The 21,828-nt window shown below is 35.2% G+C and overlaps 1 protein-coding gene across 7 annotated transcripts in view; it reads left to right on the top strand.

Annotated features, from left to right (window-relative positions):
* LOC125673869 (arf-GAP with coiled-coil, ANK repeat and PH domain-containing protein 2-like) overlaps positions 1-21,828 on the top strand; it is a 78,128-nt gene that overhangs the window by 52,061 nt on the left and 4,239 nt on the right. For 2 of the 7 annotated variants that reach the window (XM_048910800.2, XM_048910783.2), the window contains 13 exons: positions 547-632; positions 1,467-1,619; positions 3,817-3,928; positions 4,220-4,320; positions 6,670-6,795; positions 7,355-7,519; positions 8,404-8,600; positions 9,247-9,261; positions 15,250-15,384; positions 18,878-19,107; positions 19,345-19,454; positions 19,577-19,637; positions 19,781-19,830. In XM_048910800.2, coding sequence (XP_048766757.1) covers positions 547-632; positions 1,467-1,619; positions 3,817-3,928; positions 4,220-4,320; positions 6,670-6,795; positions 7,355-7,519; positions 8,404-8,600; positions 9,247-9,261; positions 15,250-15,384; positions 18,878-19,107; positions 19,345-19,454; positions 19,577-19,637; positions 19,781-19,830 — 1,541 coding nt within the window. The remainder of the gene's footprint in view (positions 1-546; positions 633-1,466; positions 1,620-3,816; positions 3,929-4,219; positions 4,321-6,669; positions 6,796-7,354; positions 7,520-8,403; positions 8,601-9,246; positions 9,262-15,249; positions 15,385-18,877; positions 19,108-19,344; positions 19,455-19,576; positions 19,638-19,780; positions 19,831-21,828) is intronic. The other 5 variants (XM_056166246.1, XM_048910815.2, XM_056166237.1 and 2 more) reach the window with 3 other exon arrangements.

Here is a 21,828-nt window from a genome sequence, read left to right as displayed (position 1 = left end):
TGTCAGGTATTCTGTTGACCATTAAGGCCAATGGGCCTCTTGTTTGATTCAAGTGTTTTAATAAGATTAAAATTTACATTTGCTACAATCTTTTGATATTTTGTATTTTTCAGGACCTGTCAGATGTTCAAACTTGCTACAATCTTTTGATATTTTGTATTTTTCAGGACCTGTCAGATGTTCAAACTTGCTACAATCTTTTGATATTTTGTATTTTTTCAGGACCTGTCAGATGTTCAAACTTGCTACAATCTTTTGATATTTTGTATTTTTCAGGACCTGTCAGATGTTCAAACTTGCTACAATCTTTTGATATTTTGTATTTTTCAGGACCTGTCAGATGTTCAAACTTGCTACAATCTTTTGATATTTTGTATTTTTCAGGACCTGTCAGATGTTCAAACTTGCTACAATCTTTTGATATTTTGTATTTTTCAGGACCTGTCAGATGTTCAAACTTGCTACAATCTTTTGATGTTTTGTATTTTTCAGGACCTGTCAGATGTTCAAACTTGCTACAATCTTTTGATGTTTTGTATTTTTCAGGACCTGTCAGACGTAGAAGGAGAAGAGTCACCAATGGAAGGCTATTTGCTCAAAAGAACCAGTAAAGGTTTCAAAACATGGGTCCGGTGAGTTTGTTTGAAAAGTTTTCAATCCAGGGATGGGTATGTTTTTTAAAGGGAACTAGGAAGGTTTCGAATCCCTGGTCAGGTATTTTTCTCAATGACAAACCAGTAAAATGATACAAATGATTTTGATGAGTCTGTTAAAGAGAATCAGTAAATGCTACAAATGTTTGATAATACAGGTTAATATAGTTACCTCTTAGCAACATATCACAGAGTTTCCTTAACACACTTTCTAAGTTAAATTAGCAAACAATCTTTGGTCAGTTGTGGTTTTTCAAACAAAATCAGCAAAAGTTGCAACATCTGAGAGTTTGTTAAAGAACAAGAAAGGATCTTAAGTCCTAGATCAGATCGTTACAGAAATCTTGTAACGGATTTCAAATTTTTATTCTGGTGAATTTGCTATACACCATGCATCAGTTGAGTTTTCAAATCCTGGTTTTGCTGAGTTTACCAAGTTCTCAAATCCTGAGTCTGAGGAGTAAGACAACAAAAGTTTTAATGTCAAGTCAGGTGTGTCGAAAACATATAAAGGTTTGAGATAAAAGCCTTGGGCAAATGATTTGTTTGAAAGAGAACCTGTAAAATTTTAAATCCTGGGTAAAATGAGTGCTCTTAGAATATGTGAGTTTTCACGAGATGAAGAAAATAATAGTTTGGTGATCTCGGAGAGTGAAGTTCATCTGTTGCTTAACTTACTCTTGATGTCTCCAGTCATTGATAGGTGGATTCACAACAGCACCATTAGAACCAAAATTTTAAACAGAAGGTAAGCACTTGTGTATGAGTCTTTTCATTGGTTTATGATTTATGTCATTTGATTTTTTTTCACAGGCGATGGTTCAGCTTAGAGAACAGTCAGTTATTGTACATGAAGCGAGGATCTCGAGAGTACTCAGTAATGGAGGAGGATATCAAACTGTGTACCGTTAAGCTGGTGTACGACACGGACCGCAGATTTTGCTTTGAAGTTCTGTCACCCTCAAGGTAAACACAGGATGATCTAGACTGCTAGTCTTCTATAACACATCGTTCTCATTTCTAAATGCTCTTGAAATCTGACTGAAATAAACTTGATGGTTTTATCTAGGCTGCAAGGATCTATGTGATATTTTAGTTTGGCAGTACAGTGGAACCCCGTTATTACGTTCCCCCTTTATTACGTTAGTCCGCATATTACGTTGGAATTTCAAAGCACAAAACCATTTCTTAACAAACCTATATAAAATAGACCTCGTTATTACGTTGTCCTAAAATGCCGGGACTCGGTATTACGTTGTAAAAATTCCGACAAAAACGTAATAAACCCCTAATTATTCAATAATGATTCTCAAAATAATAAGCCATTCACACCTTGACTGCCCGAGGCAGTCACCACGTAAATTTCCTGGTCTGTTTGGGGATTAGAGACGCTCGACTGATCACGCTTCGATAGATCTAGTGACATCAATACAGGTAAATACCCCGTATAGAAGCCAGTGATAAACAATTAAATAATGTTTATTTAGAAATTGTACTCTATTAAATTTACTTCATTTTACATATTTTGATAATCAAAGAAATAATTTTTCAACCACCTGCGTGTTCAGCATAGTGTGATTACCTTCGCTATTAAAACTCTATTCACGGACAGCTTTGGTACCAAACAAGAAAGATTTATCGTAGCAATGTTACAACCGCTTGGGTAACTGCTTGGACATAGGTGACTAAAGGTGTTCAATTAAAAAAAATTGTTCGTTGTTTGGACATGCAGCTTGGGTGTTCGTAACTCTCGTCCATACATACACCAATCTATCGGCCGACTCGTGCACGGCATTTACTTCGGTGAATATTTTAAAATCCCTTGATGCGCACGTGATTTTAGTGCCATCATTTAGCGTTATAAATGAAATCTTCGTGCATCATTATATTTTTTTTTATGTGGATTGCGCTTAAATTGTTCTCCGTGCATGTTTATCGTTGGTGAGAAGTGTGTAAGTGTTGGGTATCGTGTGCGTTTTGTGTCTATAGTTTTGTTTTTTTGGGGTGGGATTTTTTTTATTGTGTTGTGTATTGTGTAATTAGAGAACTTAATAAAAACGATGTTTTGTTATTTTTTTAAATACGAATGTTGAATACGAACCGGAACGAGTTATTGAGAGAAATTTACATGAACGCATTGTTTTAAAGTTGAACAAAATGGCGGTCCAAACGAATGCAGAAAAAGCAACGTTTATCAAAACATCCTTATGTATCCTACACCGAAATAAAGAAAAGGGATAAGAACATGAAGAATTACGGACATTAAAGATAAGATGTAAATAAAACAAAGTATCATATTCTTTTAAACAAAGAAACAGTAAAGATATATTCACACACCCCTTCACGGAGTACCAACGGACGATATACAATTTCCAAATGATAATTTTAACGGATTTCACTGGGAACGTTTATTACGTTGCCCCCGGTATTACGTTATTTTATCGTGACAAAATGGAAAACGTAATAACGGGGTTCCACTGTATATCAATGTTTTAAACACAACAACCTTTGCATGTCATTTGTCTTTTAAAATTTGTTAATTATTTGGTAATACAGACGACAAATATCATATGTTTGTCATTTTATGATATGCAATTTCCGAGATGTCAGCTCCTCTGTGATGGAGGTGTGTTCAGTATTCCGTTGAACATTTGGATGGGTTACAAAATGTATACGTATATTATAGACTGGTTTTGTTGATGAAAGGGTAAATTTTGTTTATATCTGCAGCCATTGCTATACATTAAACTGACCATATCAAAAATAATTTGTTTCAATTAGGCCATTAAGTTAAACATGAAATTATTATTTATTTCCTCTTCTACATGGGTTATACTTTTATCAAAGAAAGATGGTGATTATCGATTTTAGTTTGAGCTATTTCATTATCAAATACTTAAAAACTTACTAAATTTGTGGGTCCCTGCAGTTCGGGTGGTTGCATGACGTCAGTCTGGTAATCATCTTTTAGGCAATATTTGAATGCAGCGATAAGCATTTGTACCCATCACATGAATACAAAAACATATTTTGCATGTCAATGTGTGTAAGAGTTCAACAAAGGGAAATAACTATTGAGCAATTCGGAAATTGCGTATTGTATAACATTGTTACGACTGCATGATTGTGGATTTTTTAAATGTAAAATGATTGGGATCTACAGTTCTCACATATTACAAGCTGAGTCGGACCAGAATCTGCAGTTTTGGTTGAACAACGTCCAGACAGCCATTGCAAAAGCCTACAAAGCCATGGAACACCGGAGCAACTCAGTGGTCAGTACTGGTACCCTGCATCATCTGGGGCAACAATATAAACAGTACCATTCAAATTACATTCAGTCCACAACTCAGTGGTCAGTACTGGTACCCTGCATCATCTGGGGCAACAATATAAACAGTACCGTTCAAATTACATTCAGTCCACAAAACTTTTGATGGCTAAATTTATACTCTACAGTATTTTGAATGGTTTTCAGCAGTTAAATTTCATTTTCTAAATAAATGCCATGATGGATATGTCTGCTTCACATTATATTAATTGATAGGTTTTATATCCTTGTACAGGACACAGATGAGCATCTCCAGAAGAACTCTTCCACCCCCTCTAGTCCAAATCTGACATCCACTCCTGACAATCAACAGAAACAGCAAAGCAAATCTCAGCAGTAAGTAGTGTGCCCTGGGACAGATGAGGGGCTCATATTAAATATTTGTGGATCATTAATTTGCTTTATATGAATTATCTAGTCCAGCCTAACATTGTTTTCTATCCAATTAGACTGTATTAAGCAATGCTGTGTCTTGCAGGTAACTTTCAAAAGTCACCTGAATCACTCAGTTGACCTACTGCTATCGGTATTCATCCACTGACATAAGTTGTCTGCAGTTAACTTTTGATAATATTTTACTTCTTCTTAGAAATTGCCGAGTTCCATTTTCATCAAAATGCTGTGTAGTATCTTATGGATGAGGGGAACAAAATTGTGAAATAATTATTAAAGTTCTTGTCCCTTTTGAGGACCTAGGGATAGAGCTAAAACTTGTAAAAATGGTACATTCTTTAGTGCCCTTCTAGATATTCCTGATCATCTAGCATAAAAACTGGGTGCAGAGAAATATAATGAGCATGAAGCCCTCTGCTAATTTATCTGAAGTCTTTTCAAGGAGAAATCCTTTTAACTGAGCCTAATGCTCATTTACCCTGGACTGTGTAAAGAGACTCCCTGTTTAACTTTATCACTGAGGTTTTAATGCTGATTTATCTTAGATTGTGTAACAAGACTGCCTGTTTAAATTTATCACCAAGGTTTTTATTCTGATTTATTTTGGACTCCCTGTTTAACTTAATCACTGAGGTTCTGATAGCAATTCATCCTGGACTGTGTAATGACACTTCCGTTATCTCCAAGTCCTCTGAATAGACAGTGAAGACTGTTGATGTTATACAAATTCATACCCAATAAACTGATATTGCAGATTTCTAAATATATGCAAGGAATTTATTATCATGTAATTTATCAACACCACTCGCAAAAAGAAATTAATCGCTTTTTAGCTCATCTGAGCTATAAGCTCAAGTGAGCTTTTCTTATCACATTTTGTCTGCTGTCTGTTCATCTGTCTGTAAATTTACACTTTTTGAATTCCTTCTCCAGAGCCACAGAACGGATTTTAATCAAATTTGCCAAAAAGCATCGTTGGATAAAGGGGGTTTAAACTACAGGTCACACTCTTTTCAAATGGTATATGATTAAGAAATGATGAACATGTAGTGACATCTTTTAGAATATCTTCTCAATGACCACTGGACCAGAAAGGACAAAACTTATATGAAAGATTCTTTGATGAATGTAGATTCAAAATTGTTTAAGTCTTGGCCCCTAGAGGTACGGTGGGGCCACAATAGGGGATCAAAATTTATTTGGGGATATGTAGGAAAATTCTTCAAAAATTTTCTTCTCATGAACAACAAGACCATGATTAGTCATACTGATAAACTAGCATGGACAGAAAGTACAGATTCAACTTTGTTCAAATCATGGCCCCTGGGGGTAGGATGGGGCTGCAATAGGCGATTGAAGTTTTACATAGGAATGTACCGAATGTTTTTCTTAAAATCTTCTCAAGAACAACAGGGCCATGGATGTACATGTATCCCCGGGTAGTGTAGATTCAAGTTCGTTCGAATCATGTCCCCAGAGGATTAGGGTTTGGCCGCAATAGGGGAATAAAACTTTACATGGGAATTTATAGGGGGAACTTTAAAAATCTTTTTCTCAAGAGCAACAGTGGCATGATTAATTAGTCAAATTTTATTCAAGCATTGACACATAGTGCAGATTCAAGTTTGTTCAAATAATTAGGGTAGGACGGGGGCTCAATAGCGGATCAAAGTTTGATATTGTAATATATGGTAAAAGTCTTATTCTCAGGACCAGCAGGGTGATGATTAGTCATATTGATATGCAAGCATCCTCAAATAGTGCAGATTCCAAGTTATTCAATTCAGAAGGGGGAGGGTAGGGTGAAGCCTCAATAGGAGATCAAAGTTTTACATGGGAATTTATATAATCTTTGAAAATTTTCTTATCAAGAATCACTGAACATGGTTTGACTAGGGTTGGGCTTGAATTGGGGTTCAAAGTTTTACATGTGAATACATAGAAAATTTGAATAAAAATCTTTTCAAGAGTAACAGGGCTACACTAATTCATATCAAAATGCAAACATTCCAAAGTTGTGTGATTTGGAAGGTGGACCCTGGGGTGAGGGCAAGGCTAAAATATTTTTTAAATCTTCTGATGAAGAACAGCAGGGTGAAGGTGACTCATGAATTTTATAGCCTATGGGTCTCTTGTATTTTTGATATTGCTGATATGCATGTTAAACTCCTGATCAATAGTCCATCTAATGGCGAATTCATTTTATCACAATTTTACGTCTACATGACATTTTATGGTATTAAGTCCTCTCTTAAAATAAGGAATTTACAGTATTATGTCTTTGTTTACCAGGAGGATGGACCAATTACTATCTGTCCCTGGGAATTCTCACTGTTGTGACTGCGGATCACCAGAACCTCGCTGGGCGTCCATCAACCTAGGAGTCACACTGTGCATAGAGTGTTCAGGGATTCACAGGTGTGTCACCTCACCACAGAAATATCATTATCTTGTAGACCACATAGATTAATTTTGCATGTCTTAAGAAGGTTGTTCTTCAAATGTTGATAAATTAGAGACTTTTGTCATTTTAAATTGGTGATGAAATTCATTAGCTTTACATATGCTCTGAGACAAAAGTGAATTTCTTTGGAATTTCATAGTATTTTTATGTTTCATCAAAATTCAGTTGTTAGCTCAGCAGAGGAGTAAAAACTAGATATGTCAAAAGTTTTGAGCAGGACTTTTATGAGGAAGTTCTTTGTTATTCTCAAGATCATTTGTGGAAATGATGTACAAGCATCCTATGATATAGAATCAGTTTGTTGAGATCATGATTCCCAAAGCTAGTATTGGGTCACATATAAAAGAATATAATACAAGAATCCTTGCGTACTAATTCAGACTTATCCATGGTGAGAAGGGATGCATTTCTTGTATTTAGCTTTACATTGTAATCCTTGCGTACTAATTCAGACTTGTCCATGGTGAGAAGGGGTGTATCTCTTGTGTTTAGCTTTACATTGTTTTCTTTCAGGAGTTTTGGTGTTCACATGTCGAAGGTTCGTTCCATCACTCTAGATGCATGGGACCCAGAGCTACTGAAAGTAATGGTAGAATTAGGGAATGATGTGGTCAACAGAATTTATGAAGCTAATTTGAATGATGCAGTGGCATTGAAAGCTACGCCAGAGTGCAACAGGTAAATTAAGAGTGCAACAGGTAAATTAAGAGTGCAACAGGTAAATTAAGAGTGTAGCAGGTAAGAGTGCACCAGGTGAATTAAGAACGATACTGCAACAGGTAAATTAAGAGTGCAACAGGTAAATTAAAAATGATAGTGCAACAGGAAAATTAAGAGTGCAAGAGGTAGATCAAGAGTGCAACAGGTAAATTAAGAATGATAGTGCAACAGGTAAATTAAGAACAATAGTGCAACAGGTAAATGAAGAGTGCAACAGGTAAATTAAGAATGATAGTGCAACAGGTAAATGAAGAGTGCAACAGGTAAATGAAGAGTGAAACAGGTAAATAAGAATGCTGTGTGATATGCTCATCATCAATTTCAATATGGACAACAAATACAGATTATGACGATAAGCATTTCTTTATCATTACACGTGTTCTCCCTATTCACCCACAGTTTTGAAAGCTGATTTGAGGAAACAGTATGCTTATAGTATCATAACCTTTGCAGACAGAGTTTATAGGATGTGCATACAGATCACTCAGTAATTCTGTCCATCCATTAATCTGTCTATTTGATGTGAAGCAGCTCACACTGCTACATTGTACAAACATTGTTTAGGATCAGAAGCAGGAGTATTATCTTAAACCAAGGTCATTTTAGAATAGGTCAAGGTTACAAGAATTGGCAGTATAAATTCTTTTTTATTTACTGTAAAATTATTGATTTCCAAGAGGGTCTAGGTTCTGATTTGAATTTTTTTCTTGGATATGGAATTAAATTTGAAGGATGTGCATTTTCATTTTTATCTGCAGTCAACAATGAATATAGGGCTACTTATAAATTATATGCATGATTGTAACAAAGAGTAACCAGATGTCATATATTTCACTAAACAGATCAATCCGAGAATCATTTATACGGGCTAAATACTTAGACAAGGCATTTGTAAGTAAATTACCTGGACCAAAATCTTCAAATAAGGTCAAAGGTTGGAGTGTCAGGCGGAAACCCAAACGATCACCCTCTCGAGATGTTGCTGAGTCACAGGATAATTCTGAGGAAGACTCAGACCTCACCAGTGGAATCATGGAAGGTATGACCTTGACTTTGCAACCTGTCCTTGAATGTTGCTGTTGTATATTGCTATGGTTGCCTTTGAGCACAAACTTATTTTACAAAACTAAAGGTATATAGTTTTTTGTGTGATTGCATTTTGACTGTATGCAGAATTTTATCTCAGTTGTGTACCCAAAATTCTCTTCAATTGACGTTCATGTGAAATTTTACCTGGTTTGAAAGTTGCATGCATGTGTTGTTTTTTCGGTTCCAGGTTCTGTAACAGTCATTTTGCTTTCACAACAGAATAGCTCAGAAAATTACCTTTGCATCATTAATTCATACATTTATATAGGTATCAGGATAACAAGTGCTTTAATTCATTTGAAAGTATATGCTTTGGTGTGAATAGAATATTTTCTATAATATTGGAACATCTTGTTGAGATATTAAACCATCATATAAAAAGTTTTATATAAGTGACATATATGTATTTTTGAGCTAGTACATATATTTCTAGAGAAGCAAGATGAACCAATTGTAAATATGCAATTAGAAAAAATTTGCTCTGGGCCTTTGTGAAAATACATCTATCATATATGGCTGCCAACATACCAACATGTGATGATTTCTTATTAAGTTTTTTTTTATATATGTAAAATGTATGGGACAACTTTTTGCAGCCCCTGTAGAGGGAGGTAAGATTCAAGCTTTTGTCTGCAGCTGATACTGGTGCATCTTTCAAACATTTGTAGACAGCACAATACTGTTTCTACTGCACGAGACAATTTGTGAGGAGATTGTAATATTTCTCTGAATATCTCTGAAGTGAATGGATAAAACATCTGTTGGTTAATTTGTGCAGTGTAAACATATTTTTGATGCTGTGACAAAACACAAAATCATTAATAATGAATATAACAATACATTTGTAAATTTGATGAAACCGGTGCACTGGAAGTAGAAAATATAATATTCCAGGATTTATTAATGTGGCAAAAGAAAGCATCTGTAGTACTTTATCCAGACTGATAAGATACTTGTAGAAAAATATGCTAGTCATAGAATATGTAGATTACCAAAACTGTAAACAGACTGTATTCGTGAAAGTTAAATGAAGATTTGATTTTGTGAAATGAATTTATATGTAATGTGTCTTTAAACACGTCATATTTTCACAAAGGTTAATTTAGGTTATTGTTACAGTAGTATGAAACAAGCTCTAGTAGTGAACTTCCAGATTGCCAAGCCATCAGTAATCTCAACTGTCATACTAACATTTTCCTTCAATTTAATCTCTGATACTAAACCTTGTAATAATGTTACACAACAATGTAAAAAGATAAACTAAAACAAGTTATAATAATAAAAAAGATTGAACAGCTGAAAAACTAACCTCATAATCACTCAAAATATTCTGTTGCTTTGTAGCACAAACTGTTTTCATTATTAATAAATACATGCATTAAAGATAATTTATATCATATCAGTGACACCTATTGTGTATATAAACCATATGACTTTATTTTATGAACCATTTTCCTATTCACAGACATGATATTATATGAACATTAAACTCACCAACTGAACTGATATTTTCAGAACTCAGGTGACCTATTGCAGTTTGTCAGTGTTCGTCCGTCGTATTCTTGTTGATAACTACCATTCTAATTCTTTTCAAATTTGGTATGAAACATCTTTTGGACAAGGGGGGCGTAATTGTTAATTTCAGGACTCCTGCACCCCTGGGGCTTTAGGGACGGGGCAAAAATTTACCAATTTTCAAAAATCTTCCTCTCAACAACCACACATGTATGAGAAAAACTAAATGCATAGTGATGTAGGGCAGGAAGGCTTCTACTAAAGTTGTAAATTTCATGATTTCCAGGGTAGTGGTTATGACTCCAGGATGAGACCAAACTTTGTACATAGTTTTTATGTGTAAAACATTTAAAAACATCTTCTTTTATGCTATTGATACTAAATTGAAACTAAATAGATATTTAGAATGAGCAGGTAGCCCTTTGCCAAAATTTTGAATTTGATGACCCCAGAGGTAGGGGTTCTGGTATTGGAGTGGGACAAAAATGGTCAGTGATTAAATGTATTTACAATTGAACATCTTTAACTTCTTGATACATGTAACTACCATTCCATTTTTTTTTTATTTGGATGATATAAATTGTAAATTTCAAGGCTTCTGCACTGCTGGGGCCTTAGGGGCAGGATGAAAACTGCCAAACACTGACAAATATTCCAAACATCTTCTCTATAACTGCACATCTGTAAGGAATACTAAATGCATAGTGATATAGAACAGGAAGGCCTCTACAAAAATTATAGATTTCTTGATCCCAAGGGTAAAGGTTCTGACTCCAGGGCAGGATCAAACTTAGTATGTATAGTGTATATGTGTAAAGCGTTTGAATAATATCTTTTTTTTTAATGCTATTGATACTAAATGCAAACTAAAATGAGTAGGTATTTCTTTACCAAAATTGGAAATTTCATGATCCCAGAGGTAGGGTTTTTGGTTCCAGGGTTGGGCCAAAATTATTTTAGTGATTATTGTCTTTGTCATTTGAAAGACTTCTTTAAGTTTGCTGATACAGTATAAAAACTAAATGCATGTTTAGGAAAAAGTAGAAAAAGATGTACCAAAATTATGAATTTTACAACCCCAGGGTTTTGACTATAGGATGGGTCCAAATACACCAGTTTCAAGATAAGAGCTTTCCTGTGTAGGAGGTACATTTAGTAGAAGTTTGAGTGCCTAAGTGGGACAGAGTGAACCTACAGTCAGTGAGGATGACAATAAAATGTATGAAAAGCGACTTTTCTTTAAATCTGTAAATGTAGGAAATACAAAAAACTATCGAAAGAAATGTTTTACTAAAGCAAAAACATAAAAACAATGTCATATTTGAAAGTAATATCCTGGAAATGATACCTATGAGCAACGAAATAACGTGATAGGATAAGAATTCCATGTATTTAATTACTCCCTGAATACTGTTATTCCTTTGTGTATCAGTTGAATTCAAGTGATAAGAGTGCTTATCAAAGGCCTACCAATATCTGTCGATGACAATTGTGTATCAAAAATGTTAGAAAAACATGGTGCAAAGCTCACAAGTGACATCAAGCTAGAGAAGATCAGACACCCCATTTCACACAGGATGACTGATTTCCATAATGGTAACAGGTTCGTCTACATGTCGCCCATGGACGGGAAATTTCTACCAAGAACTACTACCTGTGCGGGCCTAAGATGTACCATCGTTCATAAGGGTCAACCCAGCAGGGAGACAAAAAAGCAGTGTACTAACTGCTGGGCGGACGATCACTATAAAAACAATTGTGAGTATGAGGCATGTTGTAGGATCTGCAAGGAGCCAGGACATTCACCGGGATCCAAGCAATGCACACTATATGTGACAGAGCAGGAGGACGTGGTGGCTTTTGCGGGACAGGATAACCCGTTATCCAACTTTTTCCCCACGGAGCTGAAAATTTTTGGGGCAACATACTCGTCTGCCGAACAAGCTTTTCAACACGTGAAAGCAATGCGTTCTGGCGATCTCAACAAAGCGGAATCCATAAGTAATGCAGAGACTGCTCTCGACGCAAAACGGATTGGAAATCAAATCCTTGTCTCCGATGCATGGTTGGATTCTCGGGATGAAGTTATGAGGGAGATTTTGGAGTCCAAAATCAAGCAGTGTGAAGAATTCCGCGAGGCGCTTGGTAAAATCAAGAAAACCAACATCTTGGCCGAGGCAACGTGGGACACATACTGGGGAACGGGGCTAAACAATGTAGGAACCATTCATACTGTTATGCAACGATGGCCCGGCCAAAACAAGCTCGGACGCATGCTAGACAATCTGGCGAGACAGATGCAGGTAAACAGATCAAATTCGAAGCAACGGAGCGGAACCCGAGCCAGCAACAAGTCTACGTCAGGAAAGTAAACAGCCAATAAATGAATAGATTGAGATTTATTTCTGTTAATTGTAGAGGGCTAAATACCACTGAAAAGCGTACTAAATTAAACACATGGATTTCAGATAGTCATTTTGACATTATTCTTTTACAGGAAACGCATTATATTGAAAAAAATACTATTGCTTATAATGCTAGATGGTTTGGAAAAGCAATACATTGTTATTCAGACTCGCCCTACAGTAGAGGGGTCTCCATTCTTTTTCGAAAGAATTTGGCGTATGAAATATTGAATATCCATAAATCTAACGATGGAAGAAAGTTACTACTAAATATTAAATTTGACGACAAGATTATAACAATAATAAACATATATGCACCAAATGATATAAATGCAAAGTATGGCTTTTTTAAACGTATGAATATTTGGATAAAAAAACATGCGGAGTGTCAAGAGAACATGCTCATAGGGGGTGATTTCAATTGTTCTTTAGATGAAAATAAACAAGACAAAAGTGTGAATATCTTAAATAGTATCCTAAATAAGTTGGAGCTCATAGACCTGTGGAAAAAAGTTAAACCAAATAATAAAGGATATACCTGGTGCAATGGTGAAAATATAGCTACGAGTAGAATCGATTACATTTTTATCTCAAAGTCTTTTTGTTATCAATGTGAATCTTTTTGTTTACAAAAAATCCCAGGGTCTCATTCAAATGGTGTTAGATTGTCAGATCATTTAAGTCTACAGTTCTGTCTGATTATAAATGAAAAATTAAGAGGACCGGGCTATTGGAAATTTAATGTCTCGCTGATAAAAAACCAGGACTTCGTCGAAGAAATGAAAAAATATCTATCAAATTACACTTTCAATGAAGTAGAACCGCATGAATCATGGGAAACTCTAAAAAGAAACATAAAAATATTCTGTATAGACTTTTCAAAGAAAATAAATAAATCATATAAAAGTAAGTTAGCCTATTTACAATCGGAAATCAAAAAAATTGAGGAATTACCTGCGGATAATATTGACATGAATCAAAAACGAAATTTAGAAAATGAATTATCAAAGCTTGTAGATAAAAAAGCAAAAGGTGCACAGGTTAGGTCTAGGGCCAATTGGATAGAACAAGGAGAAAAGAATACCTCGTACTTCTTAAATTTAGAAAAGAGAAGACAAATAAATAATGTAGTTAAAGCTTTAAGAGAAGAAACTGGTGATATCATACTCGATGATGATGACATACTAAACAATATGTGCAATTTTTATGAAAATTTATATAGAACAAATAATATACAAACCACGGATATCAACGAATATATAAATGCTATAGACTTAGAATTTACATTGAAAGATAAGGAGAAAAATGAATTAGAAATATTTCCCTCACTTCAGGAATGCTCAGAGGCACTCTTAAATATGAAAAGCAATAAATCTCCTGGTCTGGATGGAATACCATGTGAATTTTATCAAACATTTTGGGAAGAAATAAATGGAAAGAAATGGGAGGTCACGTGACGAGCAAGAGAAGAACGGCTGTGTTCTTTTTGCTCCGTCGTTTTTGACAGTTTTCGCACAATTCTATGGGATTTGCAAAAAAACATCGGTACCGTTTGTGTGCAGCGTATATACTCTGACTCAGGATAGTCTTTTTGGAGTGTTTTTCTGAATTTTTGTATGTTTTATACTGTGTTTACTTTGTGAATACTGAGTATCTACTCACGATCAGCTCACGCTCTTAATCTAAGTGTGTTCTACCAGACGTGTACAACTCCAAGTATGGCCATGGAATGTACACAAAAACCAGTATACTTAAGAAACAGGGATATTCAGACTGAAAAGAACAAATATATATCGGACTATGATATTGCAGTAGCAGCAAGTGCTAAAGTGAACGATGTTTACTGTGTGCAACGCGACAGAGACCTTTGGCGAATCTATGTTAAGTCGCCTGAAAGCAGGATGCAACTTGTGAATACTGGTTTTGAACTGGGAAGTAGATCTATCCAGGTTTTTGATACTAACCCATATTCAGAAGGGAAATAACTCTAATGTATCTCGAAACCGGTGTATTAGTCATATCGTTTTAATATCATGTTATATTATGCAAAGTCTTTCATCAGTATAGGCACTTTAAGGGGCATTTAAGTTTTATAGTCCTTTTAAACTAATATACATGTACTATAATTGCTATAGTACATTGTATAAATAATACTCAGGTGACCAATAAGGCCTGTGGGTCTCTTGTTTTAATGCAGTGCTAAGAAAACATTTCAATCTTTGGCAGCATGTACATTAAATATTACAACACTGTTTATGATGAATTTATTCTTTGATTGGCTTATCTCATTGATTGACAGCTTACTGCATCAAGTTTGATGCTTTGTGAAATGTACAGCGCATGCTTGTTTTAATGATGAAGCAGTCTATATATGTAAATGTTGGGCTTCTTCCTACACAAAAATTCTTAAGCTACAGGCATTGTGCATGATTGCTGAAAATATAGGTTTGTACAAAAAAAGATTTCTCTTACACAAGTCCTGTTAGGTATTCAAAATATATACTTACTAAAGTTTTAGTTGTATTAAGGAATATCACTGGCATAATTTAGAAGTAATTCATTTAGAAATTGAAGTACATGCAGACTGTTTTTAGATATTGGAATGAGTACACTTCGAAGCAGTTAAATTCACCATCCTATATTAAATGGTGTGACTAATGAGCGTTATTTTCTCTACAGCTGTTTTGTCAGTCAGCAATAGCAGTGGTCGGGATAATGACAGTGGACTTGGTGTCAGTGCTGATGTCATCGTATTTGGAAAGGAAATAGAAAATATCGGAAGAAGTACGCACATTTCTGATAAGTTGTTGATAGGTTTGTTATTTCTAATAGTTCTATTAATTAGCACTATCTACATTAACCTTTATTGATGAAACTTGGAAGTCAAATTGAATCAAAACAAACTTGTTTTTCTCAATCTAGAAAATCTCAACATTTTCAATGTGTTAGAAGTAGTGAGTTTATGGCCGCCATTTTTGAGAATTCAACATGTACAAAACTATATATCATTATTTTTCTGTCATGAAATGAATATCAGTTTTAACATACAGCATTTTCTAAATTAGCAGGATGGTCATGAAGTTACTAAAAATTCTGAATTTCGTGATTATTTTTTTTTGGCCAAAAATTGACAAAATTGAAGCATGTATTGCTTTGGAAAATATAGAGCACACTCTTGCCTACCTCTCAAATTGTACACCAGTATCTGGAGTTGCAACATTGATTTTAAAATGGTTCATGAGCAAACATGTGCTAGATCTAGATGTTTTTCCAAAGCTAAATGAATGTAAAATTCAACAAAAATGTGCCATTTCTTCTAAAATTTGCTCAAATCCTTGACAATCTTTAGTCACTTAGATTCATGATAATGATTATAAATTTCTATAGACATCATCTTGAACCCATTTATTACTAGGCAGCGATTTTTTTCTACCCATTGGTACTGGTACCGGTACCCATTCAATTGGGAAAAATAGCGTCAAAATCGAACAAATTGGGAATTTTCTACCAACGTATCGGCAAATGATTTCAACCAAAACAAAAGAAGAGAAAGAACAAAACAAGAAGTATTCATCACTTTACAAACTTTTTATATGGTAATATTTGCTGTTGTGAGACAAGGAATCATCGTAGGCTCGTTTTAGAATTGTCATAGCACTACAATACGTGATCTGTACTTTCAATTTAATACCGAAAGTGAACATTTTAGTTAACTCGTACAATGTTTCAGACTAAGTAAATTACGATGTCAGTGATCTATTTTTTGGCAAGTGAATTGGGAATTTTTAGTCTCAAAATTGGAAAAAATCAATGGTTTTTGGCATTGGGAATGGTACCATTTATCGGTATCAGTTATATAAGGAATAAAATCGCTGCTAGGTTTCACAATTCTAAGTCTGTTTTAAAATTTAAGTGAGAAGTGGGACTCTTATCCTACCTTGCTCTTTGTTAACTGACTTCAGCTGAATGTTGAACTATGCATTTCTTGTCATGTCGTCAATCTGTATATTGTCTGATTGTCGACTTATTTCAACCAAACTTGGCACATAGCACTACTAGATAAAGGAGATAGAGGGTGAATGCTATACCATTCCTCTTCCCAAGACAAGATACCTAATGAAGAAAAACTGAATATAGTGTGTCATTTAGAAAACTGTAAAATCTGAAAGCTATTTTGTATAGTGAACATACCTTCATATCAGGTGATTTGTGGCCAATGAGGGTGACATATTAGGGGATGCAAAATACAACATATGTTGTTTTAAAGAATTATCAAGCTACGAATTTATCAAAATATATGTCATTATCCTCATTACTGAAGATTCAAATTTGTTCAACTCTTGGCTAGAAGGGGAAAGGTGTGGTTACCATAGTGATATGAATTTTAGAATACATGGTTGACATTTTCTGTTATCAGAACAGCTGTACTATGGTTTATCAGACTACTATGCAAGTATATATGAGGGTGAGTCAATATGGAACTTTCGGGATGTGCCAGAACGACCGATTATATTTGACGTTTACACACCACGGTCACGTGATAATAACCAATTGTAGGGCAAAGTTGACATCGATACAAATGGTGTTTAGCTAGCACACGGTCGGTAAAGAGCTATGAGCAATCCCACGATGACGATCGGAGTCACTATTGGTGCCTAGTACCTGGGTGTAAATTAGATGGAGGAGAAAAGGTGCATTTAGACACGTATCATTGGATGCAAGGCGTGAGGTTTTACCGATATCCTCAAGATATTCCCAAGATTTATTTCTCTCGCCAACTCGCATATTTTAATCAAATGCATTTTCCTATAAAATGGTTGTAGTAATTCCTTTCTTTCAAAGATAGCATTTAAATGCAGGAATTTGATAGCAATTGAAGAATTCCATGTTTGTTTACTTTGTTGTTATTGTAATCCGGAAGTGACATGCCCTACAATTGACGTTCAACGCGCGATAAAAGTCGAGTGGATCCATATTTCGAAAGTCCCGTATTAGTAACCAGCCTATCCCATTTCCGATTGACTGAGATGGTCACAATTTTCATGCCTTGTTTCAATACATGTTTTATACCAGGGTACAAAATCGCACGCTTTTTCGAGTCACTCATTAATAAGATATTGAATGTCAAACATGGCTAGTGATGCAAAGGCATGCTTTTCATCTAAAGTTGAGTACCGTGTTAAATTCAGTACTTGTATTTAAAAGGTAAAACAGGCAAGGAAATACACAGCGAGTTAGCCGATGTTTATGGGTCTTCTGCACCATCTTATACTCAGGTTAAATTCTGGGTAGGGGAATTCAAACACAGTAGAACATCTTTAGAAGATGAAGCCAGGTCTGGACGCCCACTGGATGCCACCAATGAAGAAATGTGTAAGAAAGTTTGGGATCTGGTATACTCTGATAGGCGAATTCAGGTGGAAGAAATAGCGCAGGCATTAGGCATTTCACATGGTAGCATTTCAACAATCTTACATGATAGTTTAGGTATGGTCAAGCTAACAGCCCGTTGGGTCCCCAAATCCCTTAGCGATGAGCAAATGACAACCAGAGCATCAGTATGCAGCGCCTTGTTGAAGTGTTTTAGGTCAAAAGATCGATTTTCTTTTGCGTCTGGTGAAGGCCAAAGAAGGTCAAGATGCAACCATCTGCTGGCAAGATGATGGCCACAGTATTTTGGGATGCAAAAGGCGTTATTATGTTGGATTTTTTACCCAAGAGAAGTACAATAACTGGAGTGTACTATGCAAATTTGCTAGACCTGCTGAGAACCACCATCCTTGAAAAACGCCAAGGTAAACTCTTTAAAGGTGTTTTGCTGCAACAGGACAATGCAAGAGTCCACACTTGCAAAGTTGTAATGGATGCTGAAGGGCGAAATGGGTATTAATTAATACCACATCCTGCCTATTTGCCTGACCTAGCTCCTAGCGACTTCATTCTATTCCCAAATTTGAAAAAGGATATCCGTGGACGTCATTTCCGGTCTGACGAAAAAGTCGTGACAGCAGTTGAGGAGTGGGTTCATTCAGGACCCTGACTATTTTAGTTCTGGGCTGATGGCACTTGAACACCGTTGGTCTAAGTGCATCACACTAGAGAGCAATTACATCGAAAAAGAAGAAGTGGATCTCAACCACAAATACGTTAGACTGGTTACTTATTGACTCGCCCTCGTATATTACAAGACTTGAAATTTTCCATATTAAGGGTATGGATTTATTGTTGAATCAAATTGATCAGATTCATATTTTTGTCAGAGAGCTTGTTATAATCATGTAGAAATGATAAAAAGAAAATTCTCTAGGTATTGACCTTGAAAGTTCAGAAGGGTCAGATTTGGAGGAGGCTGATGATACCACTTCCACAACCTCTTGGGAAGACATGAGTAAACTTGACCCTAATCTGCTGCTGTACAAGGCCACACAGGCCCGTAATCTCCCCGTCATGTTGGAGGCCTTGGCCAACAAAGCCGACCCGAACTGGGTTAACCAGGAGGAGGATGGGAAGACACCACTGATGAAAGCCGTAGACAAAGTGAGCAGGACAGCATGACTTATAATTATTTCCCTAATTTTGCCAACTTCAGGATAGAGATTAAGCTATGAAACACTTTGATTTTGAAACTTTGGAAGTTATGGCTAAACCCTCTAATAACATGGTCATTTTAAACAGGAAAGCTACTAGTAGATGTGCATAATAAATATATGTGACTTCTCAAGCAAGTATGTGTACTTCCTGTCATGAAAATGTACCACTCATTGATATTTCCAGGGTTCACTAACAGTCACAGAATTTCTGCTGTTGAATGGTGCCAAAGTTGACCGCAAAGACAAGTCGGGAAGAACTCCTCTTCACCATGCCACTATCAAAGGACACACGGGGTACGAGCAGCATCTGAAGGGAAATCGGAATAATCAAACACTCACCTTTCTTCCCAATAAAATCAATGTACTAATTCTGTTACCTGTGAAGCTTATTACAGATATTTTGTTTTTGTTTACAGACAAGTGTGCCAGTTCTTAAAGAGAGGGGCAGATCTACACGCTGAAGACGAGAGTGGGCAGGTTTGTTACACTATCAACTGTTACGCAATCCTGACAAGTGTTAATTGAATACACCTGTTTGTGAGAATTTTAAAAGGTGTGTTTTTATCCATGATTACTGTTTGGTTTTATCTGCCAGTGTTCTTTTATCTCCTTCATTCCAGGACCCTCTGAAAATTGCCATTAATGCTGCCAATGCAGATATTGTAACACTGTGAGTGCATATAAAAATTCTTTACAACAGGAATATGTAATTTCTTTTATAACATGCAATTTGATTGGCTGAGCAGCAAACAGTGTATTTTATTTTTCAAGAAGATTTACACCTGCTTTGTAAAGCATGGTGACATCATGAACACTTGACATTTTTGTTTAAAACTCACCATATAGACATAAATAAAAGTGTATTTATCAAGTGATCAGTTATAAGCAGTAGATTCAATAGCAAGGTATCTTATTGGCTTATAACAAAACCTGGTGCACATTCAGATTTTTTTTTATTAACTGCTTCTCATTTCACACAGGAGAGTGATAATGATAAATTGTTTTAATAAAAAATAATGTGGAGATGGTTTATTCCCTGATAGTCACACGACAAACACAACACAGGTGATTCAGGGGCACTTTTGTAAAATGTTTTCCTGATAAAAACCACACAGGTGCTTAAGGGGTACTCATGTACAATGTTTACCCATATATACCTGGATATCATGATATATAGAACAATTGATAAATTAATGAACTTTCATTCCAATATAATGACAAGTGAATTTTGAAATTTAAAGCAGTAAAATAAATAGAACGGTAAATTAATGCATACATGGTACATGTGATTGATGTATACATACTACCATGCTAAAAGAAATTCAATAGCACATATAAAGAAAAAGAAATATGATTTCAATTAAAAACTGAATTATTTAGTTTAAATTCAATATTCATATGTAATTTACTGTTATAGTCACTGCTTCATGAAAACAAATTATCCATTATTTAGATCTCTCAATTTAAACTTTTTTTTTCTGCTCTGGGTAGAGAGACGAACTTCACTGAGAGGTCCCCTTAATTAAATACATGTAGATATGTTGGACAAGGAAACATTAAGGGGAATCAACCCTAGAGATCATTGTTAAACATCAACCCTAGAGATCATTGTTAAACATCAACCCTAGAGATCATTGTTAAATGATAAATCAACCCTAGAGATCATTGTTAAACATCAACCCTAGAGATCATTGTTAAACAATAAATCAACCCTAGAGATCATTGTTAAACATCAACCCTAAAGATCATTGTTGAACATCAACCCTAGAGATCATTGTTAAACATCAACCCTAGAGATCATTGTTGAACATCAACCCTAGAGATCATTGTTAAACATCAACCCTAAAGATCATTGTTGAACATCAACCTTAGAGATCATTGTTAAACATCAACCCTAGAGATCATTGTTGAACATCAACCATAGAGATCATTGTTAAACATCAACCCTAGAGATCATTGTTAAACGATAAATCAACCCTAGAGATCATTGTTAAACATCAACCCTAAAGATCATTGTTGAACATCAACCTTAGAGATCATTGTTAAACATCAACCCTAGAGATCATTGTTGAACATCGACCCAAGAGATCATTGTTAAACGATAAATGTTGAGGTTTGTGGAATCAACCCTAGAGATCATTGTTAAATGATAAATGTTGTAGCCATTAGGGGGAACCCACCCTAGAGATCATTGTTAAATGATAAATGTTAAGGTTGTTTGTTTATGAGGTAAATAATGGAATAATTTGTATTATCAACAAATTTTGCAATTTACCGGTATGGACTTTTATGTCGAGTTGAAAAGTTAGCGTATTTTGGGGGGAAAAAATACGTACATCAAAACAGTAAAGGTTTATTTACAGAGAAAACATTGGTGAATATAAATATTACCCGATGAATTAATGTCATTGTAGATTGAGATAAAGCAAGTTAAATACATGTATTGATATAACCAGGTAATGTCATTGTAGTTTGAGGTTAGGCAAGTGAAATGTAAACGGATAATGTCATTGTAGTTTGAGGTTAGTCAAGTGAAATGTAAACGGATAATGTCATTGTAGTTTGAGGTTAGCCAAGTGAAATGTAAACGGATAATGTCGTTATAGTTTGAGGTTAGTCAAGTGAAATGTAAATGGATAATGTCAATATAGTTTGAGGTTAGCCAAGT

The sequence above is a fragment of the Ostrea edulis genome, chromosome 1, assembly GCF_947568905.1.
Source record: "Ostrea edulis chromosome 1, xbOstEdul1.1, whole genome shotgun sequence".
Lineage (NCBI taxonomy): Eukaryota > Metazoa > Mollusca > Bivalvia > Ostreida > Ostreidae > Ostrea > Ostrea edulis.
This window is presented reverse-complemented; position numbering and strand designations above follow the sequence as displayed.